The sequence below is a fragment of the Gekko japonicus genome, unplaced genomic scaffold (genome assembly GCF_001447785.1).
Source record: "Gekko japonicus isolate JY-2015 unplaced genomic scaffold, Gekko_japonicus_V1.1 scaffold954, whole genome shotgun sequence".
Classification (NCBI taxonomy): domain Eukaryota; kingdom Metazoa; phylum Chordata; class Lepidosauria; order Squamata; family Gekkonidae; genus Gekko; species Gekko japonicus.
Window position 1 is genome coordinate 464,492 of NW_015170304.1, and position 21,107 is coordinate 485,598.

At 44.4% G+C, this 21,107-nt stretch overlaps 2 protein-coding genes across 2 annotated transcripts in view; one reads left to right on the plus strand and one right to left on the minus strand.

Moving 5' to 3' along the window:
- The first annotated feature begins 309 nt into the window (after positions 1-309).
- F9 (coagulation factor IX) lies at positions 310-16,817 on the plus strand. The gene is made up of 8 exons (XM_015417970.1): positions 310-376; positions 3,542-3,705; positions 5,130-5,154; positions 5,747-5,860; positions 8,359-8,487; positions 10,265-10,467; positions 14,943-15,057; positions 16,273-16,817. Exons 1-8 carry the CDS (start codon positions 310-312, stop codon positions 16,815-16,817), a joined length of 1,362 nt encoding a protein of 453 aa, XP_015273456.1.
- A 2,233-nt stretch (positions 16,818-19,050) lies between these two features.
- MCF2 (MCF.2 cell line derived transforming sequence) overlaps positions 19,051-21,107 on the minus strand; it is a 68,345-nt gene continuing 66,288 nt past the window's right edge. The window contains exon 30 of the mRNA XM_015417971.1: positions 19,051-19,423. Within this exon, the coding sequence (XP_015273457.1) occupies positions 19,383-19,423 (41 nt within the window). The 3' untranslated portion in view covers positions 19,051-19,382. The remainder of the gene's footprint in view (positions 19,424-21,107) is intronic.

The following is a 21,107-nucleotide window of genomic DNA, read 5'->3' on the forward strand; positions in this document are numbered from 1 at the left end:
TCTTTGGAAACTCCCACTGGCTGAAGTGAATAAGGTAGATTGTAAATCTAGCAATTCTTGACCTGGCCCTTAGAAGTCACTGAGAATTCCTGCTTTAAGATTTTGTCATAATCATGGCCAAATGGGCATTTTTAAAATTACCAGAGTAGGCATTTTAGAATCTTTTAGAGATCCCCATTTTCGGACTTTTAATTAGAAGATTGCCCAGAGTTAAAAACAAAACAAATATGTACTTGCCCTTTGGAACTATTGATCCAAAGGCTCCCAGTTAACAATTTGCTGGTGAAGCTGTGATGTTGTTTTACGAATATGGCAAAAGGCTCCTTCACGTTTGCTGTTTTCCTTCTGGGATACCTCCTTAATGCCGAATGTACAGGTTGGTTGATTTTAAAGCTAGCCCGTCACCTGTATTTCTTTTGACTTGAGATAAGGGCCCCATTCCTATCATGTGGTAAGGAATAAAATAATTTACAAGCAACATGCAAAGCTTCTCTGCCCCCCCTTTCACCCCCTCCCAGATCATCTAAAGAAAAGAGAAATAGTATTTATGGTCCAACTTCTGTTAACTGAAAGAACTGATTTTTCAGTCTAATTTTTATGTTCTACTAATCCATAATGTAGAGTGTAGATTCACTCCCTTAAAAAGATCAAAGGAGTAAGAAAACTGACAGATAGTTGACATGACTATAACAAGATTTTTGTAACACCTTTAAAATGAATGAATTAATTGCAGCATATGCTCTGGAGCGTGTGAAACAAAACCCAGCACTGGCTCACAAAAGCAATTAGTCTGAAATGTTTTATGACTCTTAGTTCTTTCGCAGTAGCAAATGCAGCCTAGCTATGTACCTGAAAGTTACACCTAATGCATAGATTAGTAATAAGGAAGAGAAATAAATATAGTTCCTTTGACAACAGGGTATATGTAATACATAACTGCAACACTGAAGGGGAGTTTACTCAAAAGGTATTAGAGGTGAAGGATGCATAGTATCACTCTTTTATATGTTTTACAAGAATACTGTGTAATTTTTAAAATTTGGCATTTCCCTTACTTGCCTTGAACTACAAGGAAAGGTGGGGTATAACTGCTTTGATAAATAAATAGAATTATTAAGGAGTGGTCTAGGAATATAATGTAATATCTAAATGTATAGATTATATATCCTACTTGGTTTATTTATTTATTTATTTATTTATCCTTCGACTTGATATACCGCCCTAACCCCCGTAGTTAGGGTCTCTGGGCGGTTTACAGTTCTTGGGTGCTAGTCACCTATATCGACCCTAACTACGGCCACACATTGGTACAAGGGGGGGGATTTCCCTACCGACACCCTGGTGAGAGCATTCCTCGGCTCGGCTCCTTCTGGCTGCACGATGTCTGGTGCTCAAGCAGACGGGGGGGGGGGGGGGGGGGGGGGAGGGGGTGCCACCTCTCAGCGTTGCGTCATCTCCTCCAATCGCCACCGCCGGTGCTCTGCTGCCGCCGCTGTTCTCGCCGTCGCCGCCACCATTGCTGCCGATGCCGCTGCTTCTCCATACACCTCCACAGACGGAGGGGGGGTGTTTAATGTTTAGATACTTTCCTTCTGCCCATTTTAGGAATGTTCTCATGACTATGTATTTCTGTTGATTAAGGATGTGACTTGGAAAAAAGTAATTACATCTTTTCAATCAAAAACATTGGTTCCTAAAGCAGTTTACAGGAATTAAAAACAAACACAGTAAACAGAAGTTATAATTCTAATGTTACCTCAGGGCCTAATTATGTGATACATTTCCCCAGGGCTATTTTGGGGCAGGAACGCACAGGAACAGAGTTCCGGCTGGCTTCAGAGTTGGCCACGCCCACTACAGCCAAAACCTCTACGTACGTGGCTACAGAGGGAAGGCCTGGAGAGTGACACCACCACCCCCGGCGACTCCGAGGCAGGCGGGCCAGGGAGGGCTCTGGAAGGATCAAGGAGGCATTTAAATGCCTCCCCGTGCCTTCCCCGGCCTGTCCAAGGGCCGGCTTTCCCAGGCAAGCCAAGGGAAGGCAATTTAAACGGCCTTCCCTTCAAGGGGGGCTTGCCCAGGCTCCCCACAGCCACAGGGCGCCTGGGCAAGCCAAGGGAAGGCATGGGGTGTGGCCTAATATGCTAATGAGCTGTACTGTTGTGGGTGTAGCCTGATATGCTAATGGATTTCTGCTTTTGAGTGTGGCCTATTATACTAATGAGTTCCTGCATTTCCCCCAGGTATGGCCCAAGGATGGCTTGGTCAATATCATCTGGGTGTTCCATGCCTCCCAGAAGGATGTGGTCCTAATTTAGATCTGGAAGAAAGGGCTTCAGCCCCCCCCCCTGCCATTTTCCTGACCTTAAATGACCTAAAGGAGCTGTTATTTGTCTCACTGGGGGACCTTAATGTTATGGGCTACATGTTAGTTTCCCCAGTGGAATAAATATCAGCTCTGCAGGGCCATTTCAGGTTGAGAAAACAGCATAGGGGAGAAAGGCTCAAGTTGCCTCTCCTGACACACCAGAGGAAGCAGAAAACTCCCTGACTCTGTCTGTCAACATGGATTGTGAAGTTAGGCCCTCAGTCCAAGCACCGTGGAAGGGTGCTTGGCCTCAGGGCTGGATTGGTGCCCCTCCGCCCTTCCACTGGTGTGTGGGAAAGACTTTAAGACTCAATAAGTGCTGAAGGTGAAATAAGAGATTAAAACTTCAGTTTTCTTCCAGACCAGACCCAAGGTCAGACCCCACAACTACATTAAATATAAACTTAAATATATATATATTTATTCAACACTAAGTAAAGGTAAAGGTTTCCCTTGCTCAAAAGCCAGTCGAATCCAACTCTAGGGGGCGGTGCTCATCTCCATTTCCAAGCCAAAGTGCCAGCATTGTCCGAAGACTTCTCCATGGTCATGTGGCCCACATGACTAAATGCCAAGGTGCACAGAAACCTATTCATCTACTTGCAATTTCTTGCCTTCAAACTGCTATGTTGGCAGGAGCCGGGGTCAGAGACGGGAGCTCACTCCATCATGCGGCACTAGGGTCTTGAACTCCCAAGCTACAGATCTTCCGGTCTGCGGCTCAGCCACCGTGGCCCTACAGCACCAAGTAGCAGTAAGCAATATAAGCAAAAACAAAAACAAAACCCTCAGTGGTGCCCCCATTCCCTTGGTGCCCTAAGCACCTGCTTATTTTGCTAAATGATTAATCCAGGGCTGCCTGGCCTGCTGCCCCTTCCTGTGCTGGCCTCCCTGGGAATGGATGGATAGATGGGTGCAGGTTGCAGACAGGCATGTACAAGGATGATGCAAAAGATGGATGCAGAGGGAGACAGATATAAACAGGGTCTGTCCCATCTTGTACTCTGAGCCATTCTCTGTTGCATAACGTGAATTCCAAATAGCGCACCCGAATACCCGTGGCTTCCAGAAATGGTTTAAAAGGCCAGAGAACACTTGTGTTTGAACAGCTGAGGTTTATTTATGCACCATACTCTCCATAACCTGTACTTTTAAAATATGTGTATACTGTAGTTTTCATTGACCAGGAAGATGCAAGTTCTGTTTTGCACCGATATAAACGATTCAATTCTGGACGCTTGGAAGAGGTGATTAGTGGAAACCTTGAACGAGAGTGCTTGGAAGAAAAATGCAGCTTTGAGGAAGCAAGAGAAGTCTTTGAAAACCAAGAGAAAACGGTGAGCTTGTAGGTCCAACTTATCCAGCAACCCTGTTGCCCATGGTGGCCGAGGAAATTGCCCTGAAAGGCCTCCCTTGTTGTTGCTGTCACAGGAACTGGTACACTGCCTCTGAATATGGGAGTTCCATTTACCCATCATGTTTATTAACCATTGATGGACCTATCTTCCAATATTTTGTCTAATTGTCTTTTAAATCCATCTATGCTATTGACTGTCACTTCATCCTGTGGCAATGAATTCCACAAGCTAATTAAATATGGCACAAATAAAGCCCCTCTTTCTTCCAAAGGCCGTCAACTTTGCCACCGGATTCTAATTGGGAGGGGGAAAATGCTTGCATTTTATTAAATACAAGACGGGGTCCCGCGATACTCGCGGGGGGGGGGAGAAGAGCTCCGTCTCCTCCATCCCCCCCGCTCGATCTCCCCGAGGAGGCGGCGGTGAGGTCAGCTACAGAGCGTTCCGTGCGCATGCGCATGGAACGCTCTTGCACTTTCGGGGGGATTTAAACATCCCCCCGAAATTTTTTCTACTTTTAGCATTTTTGTGCACACGTGGGGACTGGCCCACGTATGCACAAACCTCCCCCTCCCCCCCAAGTGCCCCCGGAGCACTGATTTAGCGATCCGCACTCCGGGGGCAACTTGGCTATTAGATATATAGATAGCTGCATTCTAGGGGCATGGTTATTATAGTGTCTGTCCTACTCTATATTGTTGGTTTATTTGTACAGGTGTAGTTAAATTGCACTGGGGAAAAAATATGGTCCTATACCCAGGGCAGGCCCCAGCTTATTTTGCACCCTAGGTGAGGATCCCTTCTGGCGCCCCCCCCCCTCCTGTGCACCCACCAATTCCCAAAAATAAATGCATTTTAGGAAGAATGAAAAACACAAATAATCAAGAAACTCCCAGAGTACTGGGCGGGGTGCAGTTTGGCGCTCCTAAGGGCCGGCCCACTCTAGGCGATCACCTAGTTCGCCTAGTGAGTGAGCCGGCCCTGCCTATACCTGGATAATGCATATTGTGCAGTATGAAAAACTGAATTATATGACCTGTACACATAGAGCAAATATGCTCAATTTCTCATAGCTTACATTATTGTGCAGCACAATTTTGTATATTACTGGTTTTGCCAGTCGTGGGGGAGGTCAAGTAATGCTCAATGAACACCCCCCCCCCCGTGGCAGCACTTATTTTCTGCCAGGGTTTGCACTGCTATGGAACTACTGCACATACATAGTGCTATTTCAGATCTGACCTGTTTACATAGAATCACATAGCAGGAACCAATCCATGCAATAAACATACTACACATGTCCACTCTAATTAAGAAACAAGGGAAAAGTTTGGTTTATACTTAATGAGTGGCTTTTCTGCTAGTGTTTACCTTTTAATTCAATTCTAATATGTTCCTTGCAGGTGGAATTTTGGAATGCATATATTGGTAAGTGAAAGTTTATCACCTTACTTCAAATACATTATATTGCTGTGTATTCCTTACAGAAAATGTGCATTCAGTAGTAGTAATGAAAAGACAACAACCACTATGTGAAAGAAGCTGGCTATATGGTCAAACTTTTGGGACCATCGCTAAGCATAGGGCTAGCTAAAACAGTACTTTAGAAAACTAGGATGTTGGTTGGTATGTGGCTCTGCCTATAGGGAACAGCCTTGATTTGAATGAATACAGTTTCAGAAAACTGTCACAAATAATCATTTCATGTACAACTATACCTTTTGGTTATACTGACATTTTGAAAATTTCATAATTCCTACGAGGATGCTCATTATAGTTGGGTATGATGATCTGTGATGCCAAGAGATCAGAAAAAGTAGATTCTCAAGGGCATATTAATTGAATTATAGCCTCCGCCCCTTTACTGTGGGGGCTTTCCATATAGGGACAAATCCCTGTGTAGAAGTAGCTGGAGACAACAGATTATGAGCAAGTCTATGGGTCTTCTTCAGGGCAAGGATCATGATAATGATACTGCTCATGGACTTTCTGAGTTACTATTTAACCATTCATTTCCAAGATGGAGATCAATGCGAGTCAAACCCTTGCACAAATGGAGGGAAATGTGAGGATCAAGTTGGTTACTACATCTGTTGGTGCCTAGCTGGTTATGAAGGAAAGAACTGTGAATTAGGTACGTAAAAGGTGGAATTCAATACTTGTTTGGACTGTCTAGTTATTTTAAATAACAGGCCCAGCCTACCTAGTTAATTATTTGGGGGGGTCTCATTCAACCTTTTATTTGTGGTAATAAAAAACAACGTTTGTGTGTGCTATCAAGTCACAGCAAGGGGCTTTTGAGGGAAGTGAGAAGCAGAGCTGGTTTGCCATTGCCTTCCTCCTTGGTGGTCTCCTTTTCAAGTACTGTCCTTGCTTAGTTTCCAAGATCTGATGAGATAGGGATATAATATGCTGCCTTCCCTCCTCCCCCAGAAAACAATAGACACGTTGCATTTAGTCATATCTGTCTCATTTACAGTCAACCTTTCCCACAGAGAAACAACAGGAAAAAAATACAATCCAGTAGCAGAAACCAACATGATTTTGGGGGTATAAGTTTTTGAGAGCCAAAGCTCCCTTCCTCTGATACAAGTCAACAAAAACAAAAGGAAATATCTGCATGCAAGAAAGACACATGGATTTTGTCCACTCTTCACTGCAGCCCCCTCTGACAACTGGTTTCTAGGACCTGTGCAGAGGAATAGCTCTAAGGGTTGGCAGGATGGAGGGAGCTGTTGTGTCCACTGACCGCCACCGGAGGTCAGGGCATATACCCGAGCTTCAGTCTGGGAAGACAATGGGGACTAGGATCCTAGTCCCTCCACTGGGGAACCAATGGGAGCCATGGCGGGAGATTCAAACCCACCAATGGTGACCAAGGGGTGGTCCCCAGGTGTGTATATAGTTGGCCTGCCGGCCGTTTGTCTTTGTCTTGTTGTGTGCCTAATAAAGCGTGCTATGCACCACGTCGTTGTCTGTCGTCGATCCATGCGGCTCCCACTACACAATAGGAGCAAGGAAGGACAAGGGGATAATGTGATCCACACACACACACCCCCAGCAGCCTGTGGAACAGGAAGGAGGAGTGCTTTTAACTTCCTGTCCCTCCTCAGCACAGCACCTCCAACTCATGAGGCTATTTATCCTCATCCAGTCAGGAAGAAGTGCAGCGAAGGGGAAGAACAGAGGGAAACTATACCTTCTGTATGAGGTGTGGTAGGACACCACCGGAGTTCCCTCTAAGCTGAGTTAGTGTGAGCTAGCTCACAGTTTTTTTAGCCTCTAGCTCATACAGTTTTGTCTTCGCTCAGGAAGGATGGGGCTCCAGAGCAAACTAATTTATGCCGTCGCCAAATCGTTTGCTCACAGCTTTAATGCCAGTAGCTCACAAAGTAGAATTTTTGCTCAGAAGACTCCACAGCTTAGAAAGAGCATTGGACACCACCCTGAGATTTAGAACTCCTGTCCTGTGTATTGGGAAATGGGTGTCCCATTGCTCAGTACCATGGGTGCAAAGTAACGAGCTATCTTAAAGAACAGCAATGTGTTAAGCATTCAGCATTAGTGTGGAAAGACTATACAGGATGTTGGTTAAGGATGAAATAGAATCTGGGTGCTAGAAGCCAAGATCTGGCTCACACATGCAGCTGTGTTTCTTCAAGCTTGAGAAGCAACAGAATGTGTGAACTAACTATTTAAATATGCCACATTTCCAAAGATCTGAAAGTTCTGTCTTTCATGGAGAGACATACAAATATGCTGGGTTTTGTTTATTTTATTTTAATATGGTGTCACTTGTACCTTTTAGCCCCACCCCACCCATTTTCATTGCTGGCATTCCCAACTTTTTTCATTTATATGCAACCAACAATAGCAGCAAAAAAGCTGTTAACATTGCATACATTTAAAGGGACCAGTTCAGTATTAGGAAATTTAAAAATGGCATGAAATTAGACTCACAGATCCTTTTCATGCAAGGAAGAATTGGAACTGAAAAAAAAGATTATATTATAAAAGATTAAAGAAGAGCTAATCCCAATTTTTGAGTTGTTGGCTAATGAGGTGAGTGAAAAAGAGATTCTCAAATCAAAACAGGAAAGGTGAGAAATTTGATAGCATCCTTACTCTGGTGGTGTTAGATGACCTAAACCACTTACCTGAGAGAGCCAGTTTGGTGTAGTGGTTAGGAGCGTGGACTCTAATCTGGGAGAATGGGTTTGATTCCCCACTCCTCCACATGCAGCTGCTGGTGTGACCTTGGGTCAGTCACAAGTTCTTTCAGAGCTGTTCTCTCAAGGACAGTTCTAGACAGAGCTCTCTCAGCCCTACCTACCTCACAGGGTGACTGCTGTGGGGAGGGGAAGGGAAAGGGATTGTAAACCACTCTGAGACTCCTTCCGGTAGTGAAGGGTGGGGTATAAATCCAATGTCTTCGTCCTCCTCCCCCTACCTGGCTTCATGCAACAGACATACATGAATGAACTACTGGACCCAAATCTAACTGTTCTATTGCAGACCAACTAACCCTGCTAGGTGACTGATGGCAGGTCATTTTCCCTGTTCCCAGTTTTCCTTTAAAGATTCTTAAAGGAGCCATCATCTTTAATTGTATTTAATTCCTCTCCCTGTCAGATGCTACTTGTGCAACAAAGAACGGAGGATGCAAGCAATTCTGCAAGAATAGCCCATCGGGAGGAGTGATCTGTTCCTGCATCTCTGGTTACAAGCTTGGGGCAGACCAGAAGTCCTGTGAACCAGCAGGTAAAAGATTAGATGTAGTTTTTGATAGCAGTTTGTGAATTTTGCAGCAGAATGACCCTTCCAGATAGATACCTCGCTGAGCAAAATTTCCCTTTGAATAAATTTCCCTCTGGAATGACTAAAAAGTAATTTGCTTTCAGGAAATGCATTTGGGGTTTGCTTCCCAAATAAATATGCCAGGTTGAAATGGACACCATCCAGTAGTTAGCTTCAAATGGCATTCCAGAATCTGCATCACTGGTGCTGGCGTGAGTGGTTTTGGCTTTTTCTAACAGTAGCTGAAGCACTACAGAACCTGCAAAAGTAGATTGAGCAGCGACTGCGGCAGGACCAGAGGCAGGCCGGGCAAAGAATGTGAATGGTTGAAGGGAGCAACGCTCACCCCCATGCTGTTATGTCACAGCCAGAAATTTCACTCTGGGGGATCCCTGTGTGGCCTTAAGTCTCTATCATGCTGCTGTAACCTGTCTTCCAGGCTAGCTTTGACGCTAAACAATATTGAGCGTTGCAAAGCACTTTACATGCCGGAAGGTGCTATGGCAATCATTAATAATAATAAATGTCTGGCCAAGCAGAATATTTCTGTGCAATATATTTCCAAGCGCTTTTAATTGCTCCACTTACTGACTTACAAGGGTTCCCTGTGGCACCATAATTTTAAGCCTCAGAAATATGAAAGTGTGAAGTCTTGCCACTTTCCATCACCTTGAGAGGAAGATGACTGTTCCCATAGTTATCCTTCTTCCCTTTTTCCTCTTCGTTTGTCATAACACTGAAGTCTGACATGCAACTCCACCAAAGAACTCAGGTACAGAATGGTATAACAAATTCTAGAGATGGCTGTGTTCGTCTGTTGCCTAGAGGCGAGTCTTGTGGTTCACTAAAAGACAGAAGTAGATGAACGCACGAAGCTCCCTTATACCAAGTCAGACCATTAGTCTATCAAGATCACTATTGTCTACTCTGACTGGTAGCAGCTCTCCGGGGTATCAGGTAGAGGTCTTTTGTGTCACTTACTACATGCTCCTCGTAACTGGAAAAGCCAGGGATGAACCTGGGACCTCCCACTAAGCCGTGGCCCTCCCCAGATATTGATATAATTAGAATGGGGCTGCCCACCCAGTGGCAGTCCCCTTTTAAGATCTTTCTCTCCTCCATCCTTATTATTTAGGCATGCATACTTGGGCTGCCACTTGATTAAATATGAACATAGAAGTCAGCCTTATATCAAGTGAGACGGTTGGTCAACCTAGCACAGTTCTGTCCATTCTGACTGGCAGTAGCTTCCAAGGGTTTCAGGCAGCAAAAGTCCTTCCCTATCCAATATCCTTGAGCTGAAGATGCCAGGAATTGAACCTGGTATCTTGTGCACGCAAAACATGCACTCTACAATTGAGCCTCAAAGCTTCTCCCAGTGCTGCAAAGAAACCTGTTTAACCATTTAAGGGTCAAGTGTCACTGAGAGCCATTAAGAGTGGGAGAGAAGGTCATATCTGGGTTGCTAGCACTGGAGAGCTGGCAGCCAACTCAGGGTCCTCCAAAGCAGGAAGAGATCCGGAAAGGGCTGCCAAGAGGGGTGGGGGAATTGCCTTTCCTTATCTTAAATATGATGGGGAAGAGGGAGAACACAACACAGGGCTGCCATTTTTGGCAGCAGGTCAGTGTCCAGCGTGATGTCCGTGTCCTCCCGTAGGCTAATAAACCTACTACAGTGTGAGCTTGCATGGGCAGGGGCCGCCTTGTCAGATGAATGAAAGATTTTCTATTCTAATTGCAGTGCCCTTTCCTTGTGGAAGGATTACAGCTCCAGAGGCGGTCAACAAACTCACCCGTTCCATCAACACATTTGACAACTGGTCCTTCACCAATGATACAGACGGTGTTGTGAAAGACAACAGCACTGAGATCGTTCCCCAGTCAGAAACCAAAATTCGAGTGGTTGGGGGCAGAAACAGCAAGAAAGGCGAAGTACCTTGGCAGGTAACATGATTAACCACCAGTAGTTTTGTACTACTGAGAGTTGCAAACGGTCCACATCATAAACTGTTGTTAGCTGCCCTGAGCTATTGGATAGGGCGGGATAGAAATCGCAAAAATAATAAATAAATAAATAAATAAACATAAGATGATCCTTGCTAGACCAGACGAGTGGTCCATCTAGTCCAGCATCCTGTTTCACACAGTAGGCACTGGAGGGACAAAAACACACAGCACAGTGGCCAACGCCTTCCCGTGAAGTTGCCTTTCAGCAGTGGGCTTCAGAGGTTTACTGCCTCTGAACTTGAAGGTTCCCTTTACTAACCATGGCTAGGAGCCATTTGTGGACCTCTCCTCCATGAATTTTCCCAACCCCCTTTAAAGGCATCTATGCTCATGGCCATCACTACCTTCTCTGGCAGTGAATCCCACAATTTAATTACTCATTGATTAAAGCTGTGGTTCCTTTTCTTTCTCCTATACCTATTGTCCATTAACTTCATTGGGTGCCCCCAAGTTCTATTAAGGGAGAGAAAGAAACAGCTCCCTCTAGGTCACTGCCACTGCCAGGTCTGCCTTTTTTCATCTGAGGCAGGTCAGGCAGTTGGCCCCATACCTCACCCCCCCCCCTGATCTGGTTGCAACAGTCACTTCCACATTAGATTATTGTAATTCTCTCTACGTGGGGCTTCCCTTGACTCTGCTCTGGAAGCAGCTAGCGCAGAACGCAGTGGCACGAGTGTTGATGTCGCTGCCTGTGCGGGCGTGACCTGCACTGGCTGTCTATTGAATACTGGATCCGTTTCAAGGTGTTGGTGACTACCTTTAAAGCCCTATACAGCCAGGGACCTGCATATCTTCAAGGCTGCCTCTCCCCATATGAGCCCTGTAGAACAGTGCGTTCTACAAACCTGCACTTCCTGGTAGTCCCTGGCCCTAGTAGGGTTGCCAAGTCGATCTTCTGCCGGAGCGGGGGGCTCCCGGCCGGCGTCTGGTGTGTGCACGTGCGCCGCATGCACATCACCCAGAAGTGACGTGACGACGGCAGGGAAGCCGTCTATGGTTTTCCCTCGTATGGCCATGGCCCCGCCCCCAGCGTGCCCGGCGTGGTCGCGTCACTTCCGGGAGACGCGCACGTCGGGGTGGAGTTCCCCCGGGGACCTGATCGTGGCAGCGGGGAATGGGCCTCTGGGGCGGGGGTTTCCCCACCCCCTGGGGGGACTTGGGAAGCCTAGGCCCTAGGGATGTCCGACTTGCTTCAACTAGGGAGCCAGGGCCCTGCCTGGTAGAATGAGCTACCTTATGAGATCAGGGCCCTGTGGGACCTATTACAGTTCTGCAGAGCCTGCAAGACCGAGCTCTTCCACCAGGCCTTTAGCTGAGGCAGCGGGCATCCACTTTGATTTGTCCTCCCCGCAGATCCTAGAAGCCAGATTGGGACCACACTATAATCTGTGAAGTGTGTCGTTGTATGGAATGCTGCTGATTTTATTGGTTTAATGCTGTTGATTTTAATTATTCCAATGGATTAATTGTAGCCCTATGTGTTGGTACCCGCCCTGAGCCTACAATGTGGGGAAGGCGGGATATAAGTCTAATAAAATATAAATAAATAAATATCCCCTTTCTACATTCCATGCATAATTTTGTAAACCCTTAAAGATGGATAGCTGTGTTAAAGACTAACAAAATTTGTGGCAGGGTAGGAGCTTTTGTGAGTCACTGCTCACTTCTTCTGATACAGCTAGACTGACCCACTGTTCTATATAACCCTCCATTCTATCTTGCCTTAGCCTTAAAAATCTCAGACTCGCCAGCCTTTCCTCATCATCTTGGTTACCCTCTTCTGTAAGTTTTTCCTGGAATACCCTTTTAGAAATATGGCAGCCAAAACTATGCACAGTATTCCAACTGAGGCTGCACCAAGGGCATTACAGTATTTGCCATTTTATTCTCAGCCCCCTTCCTGTAATCCCCAACATGGGTTTTACCTTTTTCACTGCCGCTACATACTGGGTTGCCATTTTAATTGAGCTGTCACTATAACTCTATCAGGTGGCTGCAGTAGAATGGGTTCTCTAGTGGCTACAGGAAGGCTCCTAAATCCAAGCCTGACTTAAAGCAGCCTCTGGGAAATTAGGTCAATGCAAAAGGAAGATATCAACACTAAGCAGGTGGTCTTGTACAATTATATACTGCATCACAATTACAGCTGGCAGTTTCCAGCAGTGTGTGTGTGTGGGGGGGGTACTACTTTAAATTGTGTGAATAAATGATGAAAGTTAAGAAAAGGTGTGTGCACTTGATTTTGCATAATTTATCCTACTAGCCACAAAGCAAGGAAGGGATCTTGATGCTGATCACTGAAGGATCGCACTTGGATGCTACAAATCTGCTTCAAAGGGAATCCTCCAGTTCCTGTGATTTCCCCCCCAGGGACCGACCTCTCTTTATTCCTTGCAAATAAGGAGTGCTAATTCTCTACCATTTTAAACTAATAATAATAAAGCTGAGATTTAGTTGCAGGGTTATGACTCAGTGCTAGATCCCAAATGCTACAGACTGGCCAAGTCCACCACTTTATGGTGTCTCCTTACTGTGATTATCATGACATCAAATAACTAATTTTATTATCTTTTGAAATAGCAATCAATTAATCCTAAATGGATTACCTCAGACTGACAGCTGAAAGTTTGCCGCAGGAGAGTCCATGCAAAAGTGAAAACAAAATTCGAACAAGTTTTTCAAATACTGAGTTGGTTGGCTGTGGATTTTCAGCACGCATTTATAAATTTCAATAGGGGGGGGGAATCCTTTTTGGCTGAATTATGAGGATTTCCATGCAAACAAACAAACCGAAAAATTTACATCCACTGAAATATACAATATTGATGCATAAATTGAAGAGATTAAAAATCTTTGAGCCAGAATTTCTTTGAGTTTCATCCCACACCCCCATTTCATACCTACCCTAGTTAAACAACGGTTCCTACCTGGAGGGGGGAGATCTTGTACTTAAACTTTGGGAGAAAAATGCTGAACTTCTCCTCTGGTGTGTGCCACTCAGCCTCTGCTGCCCTCTAGAGGGCAAATACCACCCAAGCCACTTGATTTCCTCATCTACTGTGATCCACAGTAGCCGTTGTAGTTGAGTGCAGTAGGTTTGTTTTTTACCCCTTTGTCTCTGAGAAGAGATGAGTTCCTTGGCTTCAGGCCTCATGACTGCTCCATCTCTATCACAACTGTGAAATCCAAAAGGCTAGTTGCTCCAGAGCTACTGACAGCCACCTGGGCAAATTAATGTATCACCCCAGCTCCCACCACAGGATCACTTGAAATATCACATGATTTGCCTGGTGCCATGGGTCTCCCAAATGTTGTCTCTCTCTTTCTCTGCACCTCTTAGTGGCTCCTCTTTTTGTGTATTAGAGGTCGTTGCTCCTACACTGATGTCCACGAAGCCCAATCATATACATGTTGACTCAGACGTGAGTCCTGCTGTATTCAGTTATTCTTAGTGCCAAAACAAGTGACATACAAGGAGTCGTTAACTGGAGGTCCTGTTTCCCCCCCTTTTTTGAACATCAGGCCTGGAATGTTCTCAGAGAGCTGCTCTTGGGCAATCTGCACCCATAAATTTCCCCCAGTGGGACAAACTGTGGCTCCCCAGGGCTCTTTCAGGTTAAGCAAAAGGTACTGGGGGGGGGGAGCTTAACCCTCCTCTCCCCACATGCTGGCATCACTGATCCTAATTGAGTCTCCTTGTTTCTGATTGCTACATTGTTTTTAAAAAAGGTGGAATCTGTTATCATGGAACTTCAAGCACCTTATTTGGTCCGGCCCTTAGTTCTTCACAGGGTAGCTGGGAATGCCTGAAATGTTGTTCACATTGATGTTTACAAGCCCAGACAAATTTTTGTGAATGTCTAATATACATTTCCCACCTGTCAACACAGGATTCATGGGCACGAGTATCATATTTTGGTGACTGTCATGACTCACCAATGTATCAGTTTTTGAGGCATTCACAAAATGTATCTGGGATTGTCAGTGTTCACTTGCAAATAGCATGATTTGGCAAACTGTAGACCTTCACGATAATATGCACAAAACATGTGCTTTACCACCAAGCTGCCATAGATACAGCCCCCATCCATTATCAGAGTTGCACAACCCCTTTGAAAATGTACCATATCCAACGTTTGACTGCCATTCAGCCTAGTTTTATGACTTGCTCATGACCAGTGTTCCTTCTAAGCTGAGTTAGTGTGAGCTAGCTCATAGTTTTTTAGCCTCCAGCTCACAGATTTTGGTCTTAGCTCAGGAAGGGTGGCTCTGGAGCAAACTAGTTTATGCAGCAGCCAGATTGCTCGCTCACAACTTTAATGCCAGGAGCTCACAAAGTTGACTTTTTGCTCACAAGACTCCACAGCTTAGAGGGAGCATTGCTCATGACCTGGTGTGTTCCCTGCTCACAGGTTCATGTGCTTAACAATGAGCAGAAGGGATTCTGCGGGGGCTCGATCATCAATGAAAACTGGATCGTGACTGCAGCGCACTGCATTGCAGCTGGACCACATACTATTGTTGCAGGTAAATCAGTGGAATAACTCCAATATCAGGGTCTAGGGCTTTCCCTATGGAGAAACTGGGGTAAGATGCAAGGGATGCAAGAATCACAATATGGTTTTATGGGCTTTTGAACATGGGACTAGCAGTGGGCTCACCTTTCCCACGTGGCCCTCGTGTAAAAGAAAAATGTCACTCTTGAGCATGTACAATTCTCCTTAATACTGCATCTCCAAATCCCAGTTTGGTGTAGTGGTTAAGTGTGTGGACTCTAATCTGGGAGAACCGGGTTTGATTCCCCACTCCTCCACTTGCACCTGCTGGGTGACCGTGGGCAAGCCATAGTTCTGTCAGAGCTGTTCTTGAAAGAGCAGTTCTTGAAAGAGCTCTCTGAGCCCCACTTACCTCACAGGGTGTCTGTTGTGGGGAGGGGAAAGGCGTTTGTAAGCCACTCTGAGAGTATGAAGAGCCGGGTATAAATCCAATCTCTTATCTTCTTCAATTTAAAAACAATCAACAGAAATCTTGGGACCAGTTTTAGCTAGAAGCACAAACTCAGTACACTTGGTGCCAGCCAAATATTATGTGGGGGAAAGGGGTTCCATAATTACAGTGGCACTATAGGAAAGGATCTGTCTTCTGTGTGTCGCTCCCCCCCCCCCATTCCAGGTAACTGTGGCACATGATTTGAGACTTCAGGTGATTGCAGAAATTAGGCATGGACATCTGGGACTGGGCAATCCTTTAAAAACGACACCCGTATGTCTCAGAGGTCACTGCTGCAGGCATGTAAGGCATTTCATGTGGATTCCCACTTGTGAACTCTCACAGGGAATATGGGGGGACTCAAAAGTTCTGGGGCCCTCAACCATCCCTAAGCCTTCCCAGCTTCACTTGCTAGCTATTAATACAATGAGGGACCCAATGGATCTTTGCCTGAGAGAGCAAAGCACTTCCAATAATAAACATGGAATGTCCATTTTTCTCTCTTTTTTGGTATTTGTGTCATGGCTGACTTCTGGCAACGCCTAGTGGGCTGGGAGGCAAGGATGTCCAGAGAGGTGGCTTGCTGCCTGCCTCTGTGTCATGGCCCTGGTATTCCATGGAGGTCTCCCATCCAAGTACTTACCAGCGTTGGCCCTGCTTAGCTTCCAAGATCTGATGAGACTGGGCTTGCCTGGGCTATCTAAGTCGCAGCTCTTTCTCTCTTTAATGCAATTGTGATGGCTCACTTACCAGGTGAACTCCACACAGAGGAAGATGACCACACTGAACAGTACCGCAGAGTGGTAAGGATAATCCCTTATCCCGCATACAACAGCAGCCTGAGGTACCACAACGACATTGCCCTCCTTGAACTGGATTCGCCACTAGAGCTGAATAGTTATGTCACACCTGTTTGCATAGCAGACAAGGATTTCACCAACAGCCTTCTGAAGTTTGGAGCAAGCACTGTGAGCGGCTGGGGAAGGCTGGCACACCAAGGGCGGGAGGCAAGCATCCTCCAGGTCCTGAAAGTTCAGTTGATTGACCGGGCCACCTGCTTGAGGAGCACCAGGTTCTCCATCGTGTCCAGCATGTTCTGTGCAGGGCATCCGTACGAGGCAAAGGATACATGCCAAGGAGACAGTGGAGGTCCACATGCCACGGAAATGGAAGGCACCTGGTTTCTGACCGGGATAACCAGCTGGGGGGAGCAGTGTGCCATGAAAGACAAATACGGCATCTACACCAGAGTTGCAAGATATGTCAAGTGGATCAGAGACACAACCAGGCATACCTGAGGCCAGAGCCAAAGTATTTTTACTCCTTTCCAAAGGATTGTCTGCTTGTGGAGAAGGGAAAATTTAAACAAATCCTAATCTGTATTCTCAAATAATTCCAGAGGGATAGCTGCACAATCCGGCTGCAGCAAAAATACACAGGAATCTTGTGTCACCTTAAACACATATTTTTGTTCTAGCATTTGTGGGTGCACTTCATCAGATGGAAGCAGTCCACATGCATGTGGATTCTAGTCCACAAGAGTTTATGCTAGAATAAAAATTTGCTAGTCTTTAAAGTGCCCCATGACTCCTACTTAACTTCTGAAATAGTTTCACCGATTACTTTTTCTAAACATTGAGAACATCTCTTTTAGAAACAAAGTTTACACATGAGTTTGTACCAACCCCCCCCCCCCAAAACACAACTTCAGATACCCATCTCTTTAAAAAAAATTAAGGCACCTCCCTCAGACGGCTGTTGTGAGGCTGAACACATTGTAGAGAACTTTGGAAAATCAGAATTGCAAATGAATCCAGCACTCAATGTATCAATGTGTTGTAATAAATGTCAATGAACTCATAAATAAATTGCAACCTGAGAGGTTGTGGACTAAGGGCAGCAGCAAACTCGCCACACAAAATGAAACTTCTTATATACATTTCTTTATTTACCAATTTGCAATATATATATATATATATATTTAAATATATATTTAACACATTTTTACAGGTACATTTACAGTTTACATAATTTAAATTTATAGACAAGGGAACCTTTGTCCCCCCCCAGTGTAGCTTAAAGTACCATATAATATTTGCAGCGCAAGTGGTAAACCTGTCTACTTTAAGATGTCAAACGCTTTGTGCAAATTTTAAAAGTCTAAGACTGTACATTCAGATTTGCAGACCTAGGCAATTTCATAAATAAAAGATTTTCAGATTCAGAACTAGGAAGATTAAAAGACCAAGATGAGTCAGGATGGGCACAATGTGGTTGTCCAGATAAAATATTTCAGTGAGAGGTTAAAAAATGCAGCCTTTGCAGCAGGACCGACTGGCCCTTGTGCCGTGAGCTCTCTACCCCTTTGTTACAAGTCAGACAAGAGAACTGCTTTTAAAAGGAAATCTGTATAGTTCTAAACACAAAAACAACTGAAATCATCCAACAGGAATCCTTCCGGGCTTAGTGATATTTCAAATGACATATCATATAATGGATAAATGGGCTCACATTCACTTTGGGTGGTGTATGAAGTATAACACAGAGCATTGAATTATCTGGGACCCATCAGAATGTGTAAGTGCTTGACTGCAAAATGTATTACATGATCAACATGAGTTTGCTACTATAAAACCACCCAAAAATATGTTCATGACATAAACAAACTTTGTGGTACCACTTGAAATCTGTAGTTCACAAACTAAAAGTCAGATTTCTTTTTAAAGTTCTTTTTCTCCTCCGGCCCACAAGTATAATAAAGCAGCCAACTGAGGCTATTTTTGGTTGCTTTCATGCTACTCATTTTCCATCCTGGATTGTTGTGAGTGGGCTCACCACAACACCTCTCCTATTTATTGATGCCACTGCAAATGAGATTTGTAGACATCCAACCACCTTTACATACACACAACAGATACACGCACGCACACACACACACAGAGAAGGAAAAATACACGGGCAAAGCATAAAGACATGATGTAAACTTCATTAAAAGAAGACCATCCCAATATCAGGCTACTCTCAATAAAGACGGTGAAAAGTACAGTCTTACAACAAGTTCATTATTTTTAGTGCAAAAGTGGACACTAAACTCAAGTTATGGCACACATCGTCTAAAAGACCAGAAAGCGTTCAATGTAAACGTGGATTCATTGCTAAATAGCTTAGGAATACTGGTGAACTCAAAGTGACCTCTGACAATCCTGAGTTGTCAAATCAATAAGGTCTTGAACCACAGCCCACAGATGACATGGGCTCTGAATCAGACCCCTAGTGCAAAAGGAGAACCCGCTCCTTCTTAGTGTTATTGCATCACCATGCACCATCCAGCACCTCAAAATAGTCTATATGTAGATGTCATTAGAGTTTATTCGCACCCATTCCAGAAAAAGAATCAACCCAACTAGAAAATGTAGCTTATTACGACTAGTATTACATTTGTGAACCTAGTCAAGCGCAGTCAACCACACCAGTGTGAGGTTGCGAAATAAGGTAGAGCTTTTTATGCCTATGAACAGAAGTTATTGGGCATCAGAACAACAAAAAGGGAAATAATTAAATTAGTTGTCAAATGAAATTTAGTGGATGTCATGGTGAGGAGGAAAGAAGTCCCATCAGCACGTCAAAACAAAGTGGTTCAGAATTGTCCACTGGTGGGTGAAAAAAAATGAAAACATCAAAAGAATGGCTTCTGCTGATGGTCACGTTCAATGTTGGTGAAGCTGTGATGTGCAGCGAATGTTGATGGGTGACAGTACAGGGGAACTCCAACCCCTGAATGCTCCCTCTTTCTCGGAAACAACCATTTCAAACCTCCACTGTAGCATTCAAAAATGACATGACATTAGTTCTCCCTCCAAAGTTCAGGGGGAGCTTAATTTTCTCGTCTTATAAGGGGCAGCGTCTACAAAGCAACAAAGAGGGATGTTAAGATTAGGAGGACCATATCCCAAGAGTACACAGATTCTGATTACCATGCAGCATTCTTATATGTCACAACCACACCCTCTGGCCAAAGTGAAAAACCAATAATCATTAGGGAATGGTTCCAAAATTCATCAGATTTTTCCACATGGATTTTGGAGCTCCAAATTACCTTTTTTGATTCGCAAAGAACTGAAGCCTCCCTTGTGCAGATTTTTTTTTAAAAAAATTCAAAGTTTATACAGATTACTGCTTGCTATTGTTTCAAGTCACGAGTGTCTTTGTTCCCCTCTTTGACACTGATGGGTCAGTGTGCTTTCATAAAACACTGAAAACAGGCATACTGATGCCAACATACATGATTCTTTTACTGATGCATTGGAGTATGCATGCACAAAACACAACATGAAAAGAATCTTGATGCAATCATATGTAAGATCACATCAGGATTCACCAGTGTGAATAAGTGCACAGGTAGAAAAGGGGATGGGGTGGGGATGCATATCAACAAAAAGAACTGAAAGCTACAGCAGACAGCACATGACTCCAGAATTATTTTTAGAAATTCTCTATAAGTTAAACCAATATTAAGGCAGAGCAGAAGCAGTGCAAAGAGAAATTCCAGAACATCAGAGGGTGAGAATGGTGGGAAACCCATTCATCCCTAATAATCATGGATGTCAAATGGGAGATTTAGCTAAATAAGAACCAGTGTTTCCCAAATGACTCAGTGCTATTGCTTCTCTGTAATCAAAGTATGAGACACGGAGTGAAGAGAGGAACAAGCCACTAGGATATTTTTCTGTTTCAAAAGCCAGCAAACAACAAGTAAATCCAAACATCTTTGCATTCCATTGATACACTGTAAGTTAAGGCTACTTTGCAAAAGTTAGTGACTTAAATCTTTAAAGTGCATTAAAAGTGCAATCCACTTTTGCTGTATTTCCGATTGGCTACATATGCCCCCCCTTGTACTTGCAAATTTTCTCAGTCATGCTTGTGAAAGTTTGAGAGACTTTCCCACTAAAACACAAGGGCAGCTAGCTCTTGTTACTGAAGGCCTGAATGTACAAATGTCCAAAAAAACCCACAGCATTGGTCTAAATCCTTTCTAAGAGACAAAGCTATAAAGCCAACAATACGTATCATGATCAGCCCATTAAGCATTACTGATTTCTGACAGGGAATGTACACTATGTTCCCACTGGGATGCTGTCCAATGAGGCCATACTTTCTTAGGTGCCTAGGATAGTGGACATATTTTATGGTGAATACACACACAACACTACAACGCTGAGGCCTTACAAAGAATGCTGTTTACGGACTACAGCTCAACAGGGATTTGATCACCCTTATTTCAGAAACTCTAGGCAAGGTTTGGCAAATTGCAGCATCTGTGTGATCTTTGGCATAACAGGAGATCATTGTGGGATTCATTCGGACCATGCCAGCTCAGGTCAAAAGTATTATTTGGCTTATGTATTGCAACCATAGACAGACACCCAAGCCCATTAACATAGACGAAAGAACAGAATGAGCTTAAAGTGCATCAGTTCATCTAAAACGATCTTTGCTTGGGCCACACAATGTTAGCAATGTGTGCCTTACTAAAGTGCAACTTGATGCTCAAATACCATTTCAAACTCCCTACAATTAATACCAAG

Bases quoted from the DNA above. Each gene is read 5' to 3' on its own strand.
- F9 (XM_015417970.1), top strand. From the start codon at position 310: ATGGCAAAAGGCTCCTTCACGTTTGCTGTTTTCCTTCTGGGATACCTC. The intron at 377-3,541 runs GTTGGTTGATTT...TGTATACTGTAG, and splicing joins CCTTAATGCCGAATGTACAG to TTTTCATTGACCAGGAAGAT. The intron at 5,861-8,358 runs GTACGTAAAAGG...TCTCCCTGTCAG, and splicing joins AGGAAAGAACTGTGAATTAG to ATGCTACTTGTGCAACAAAG.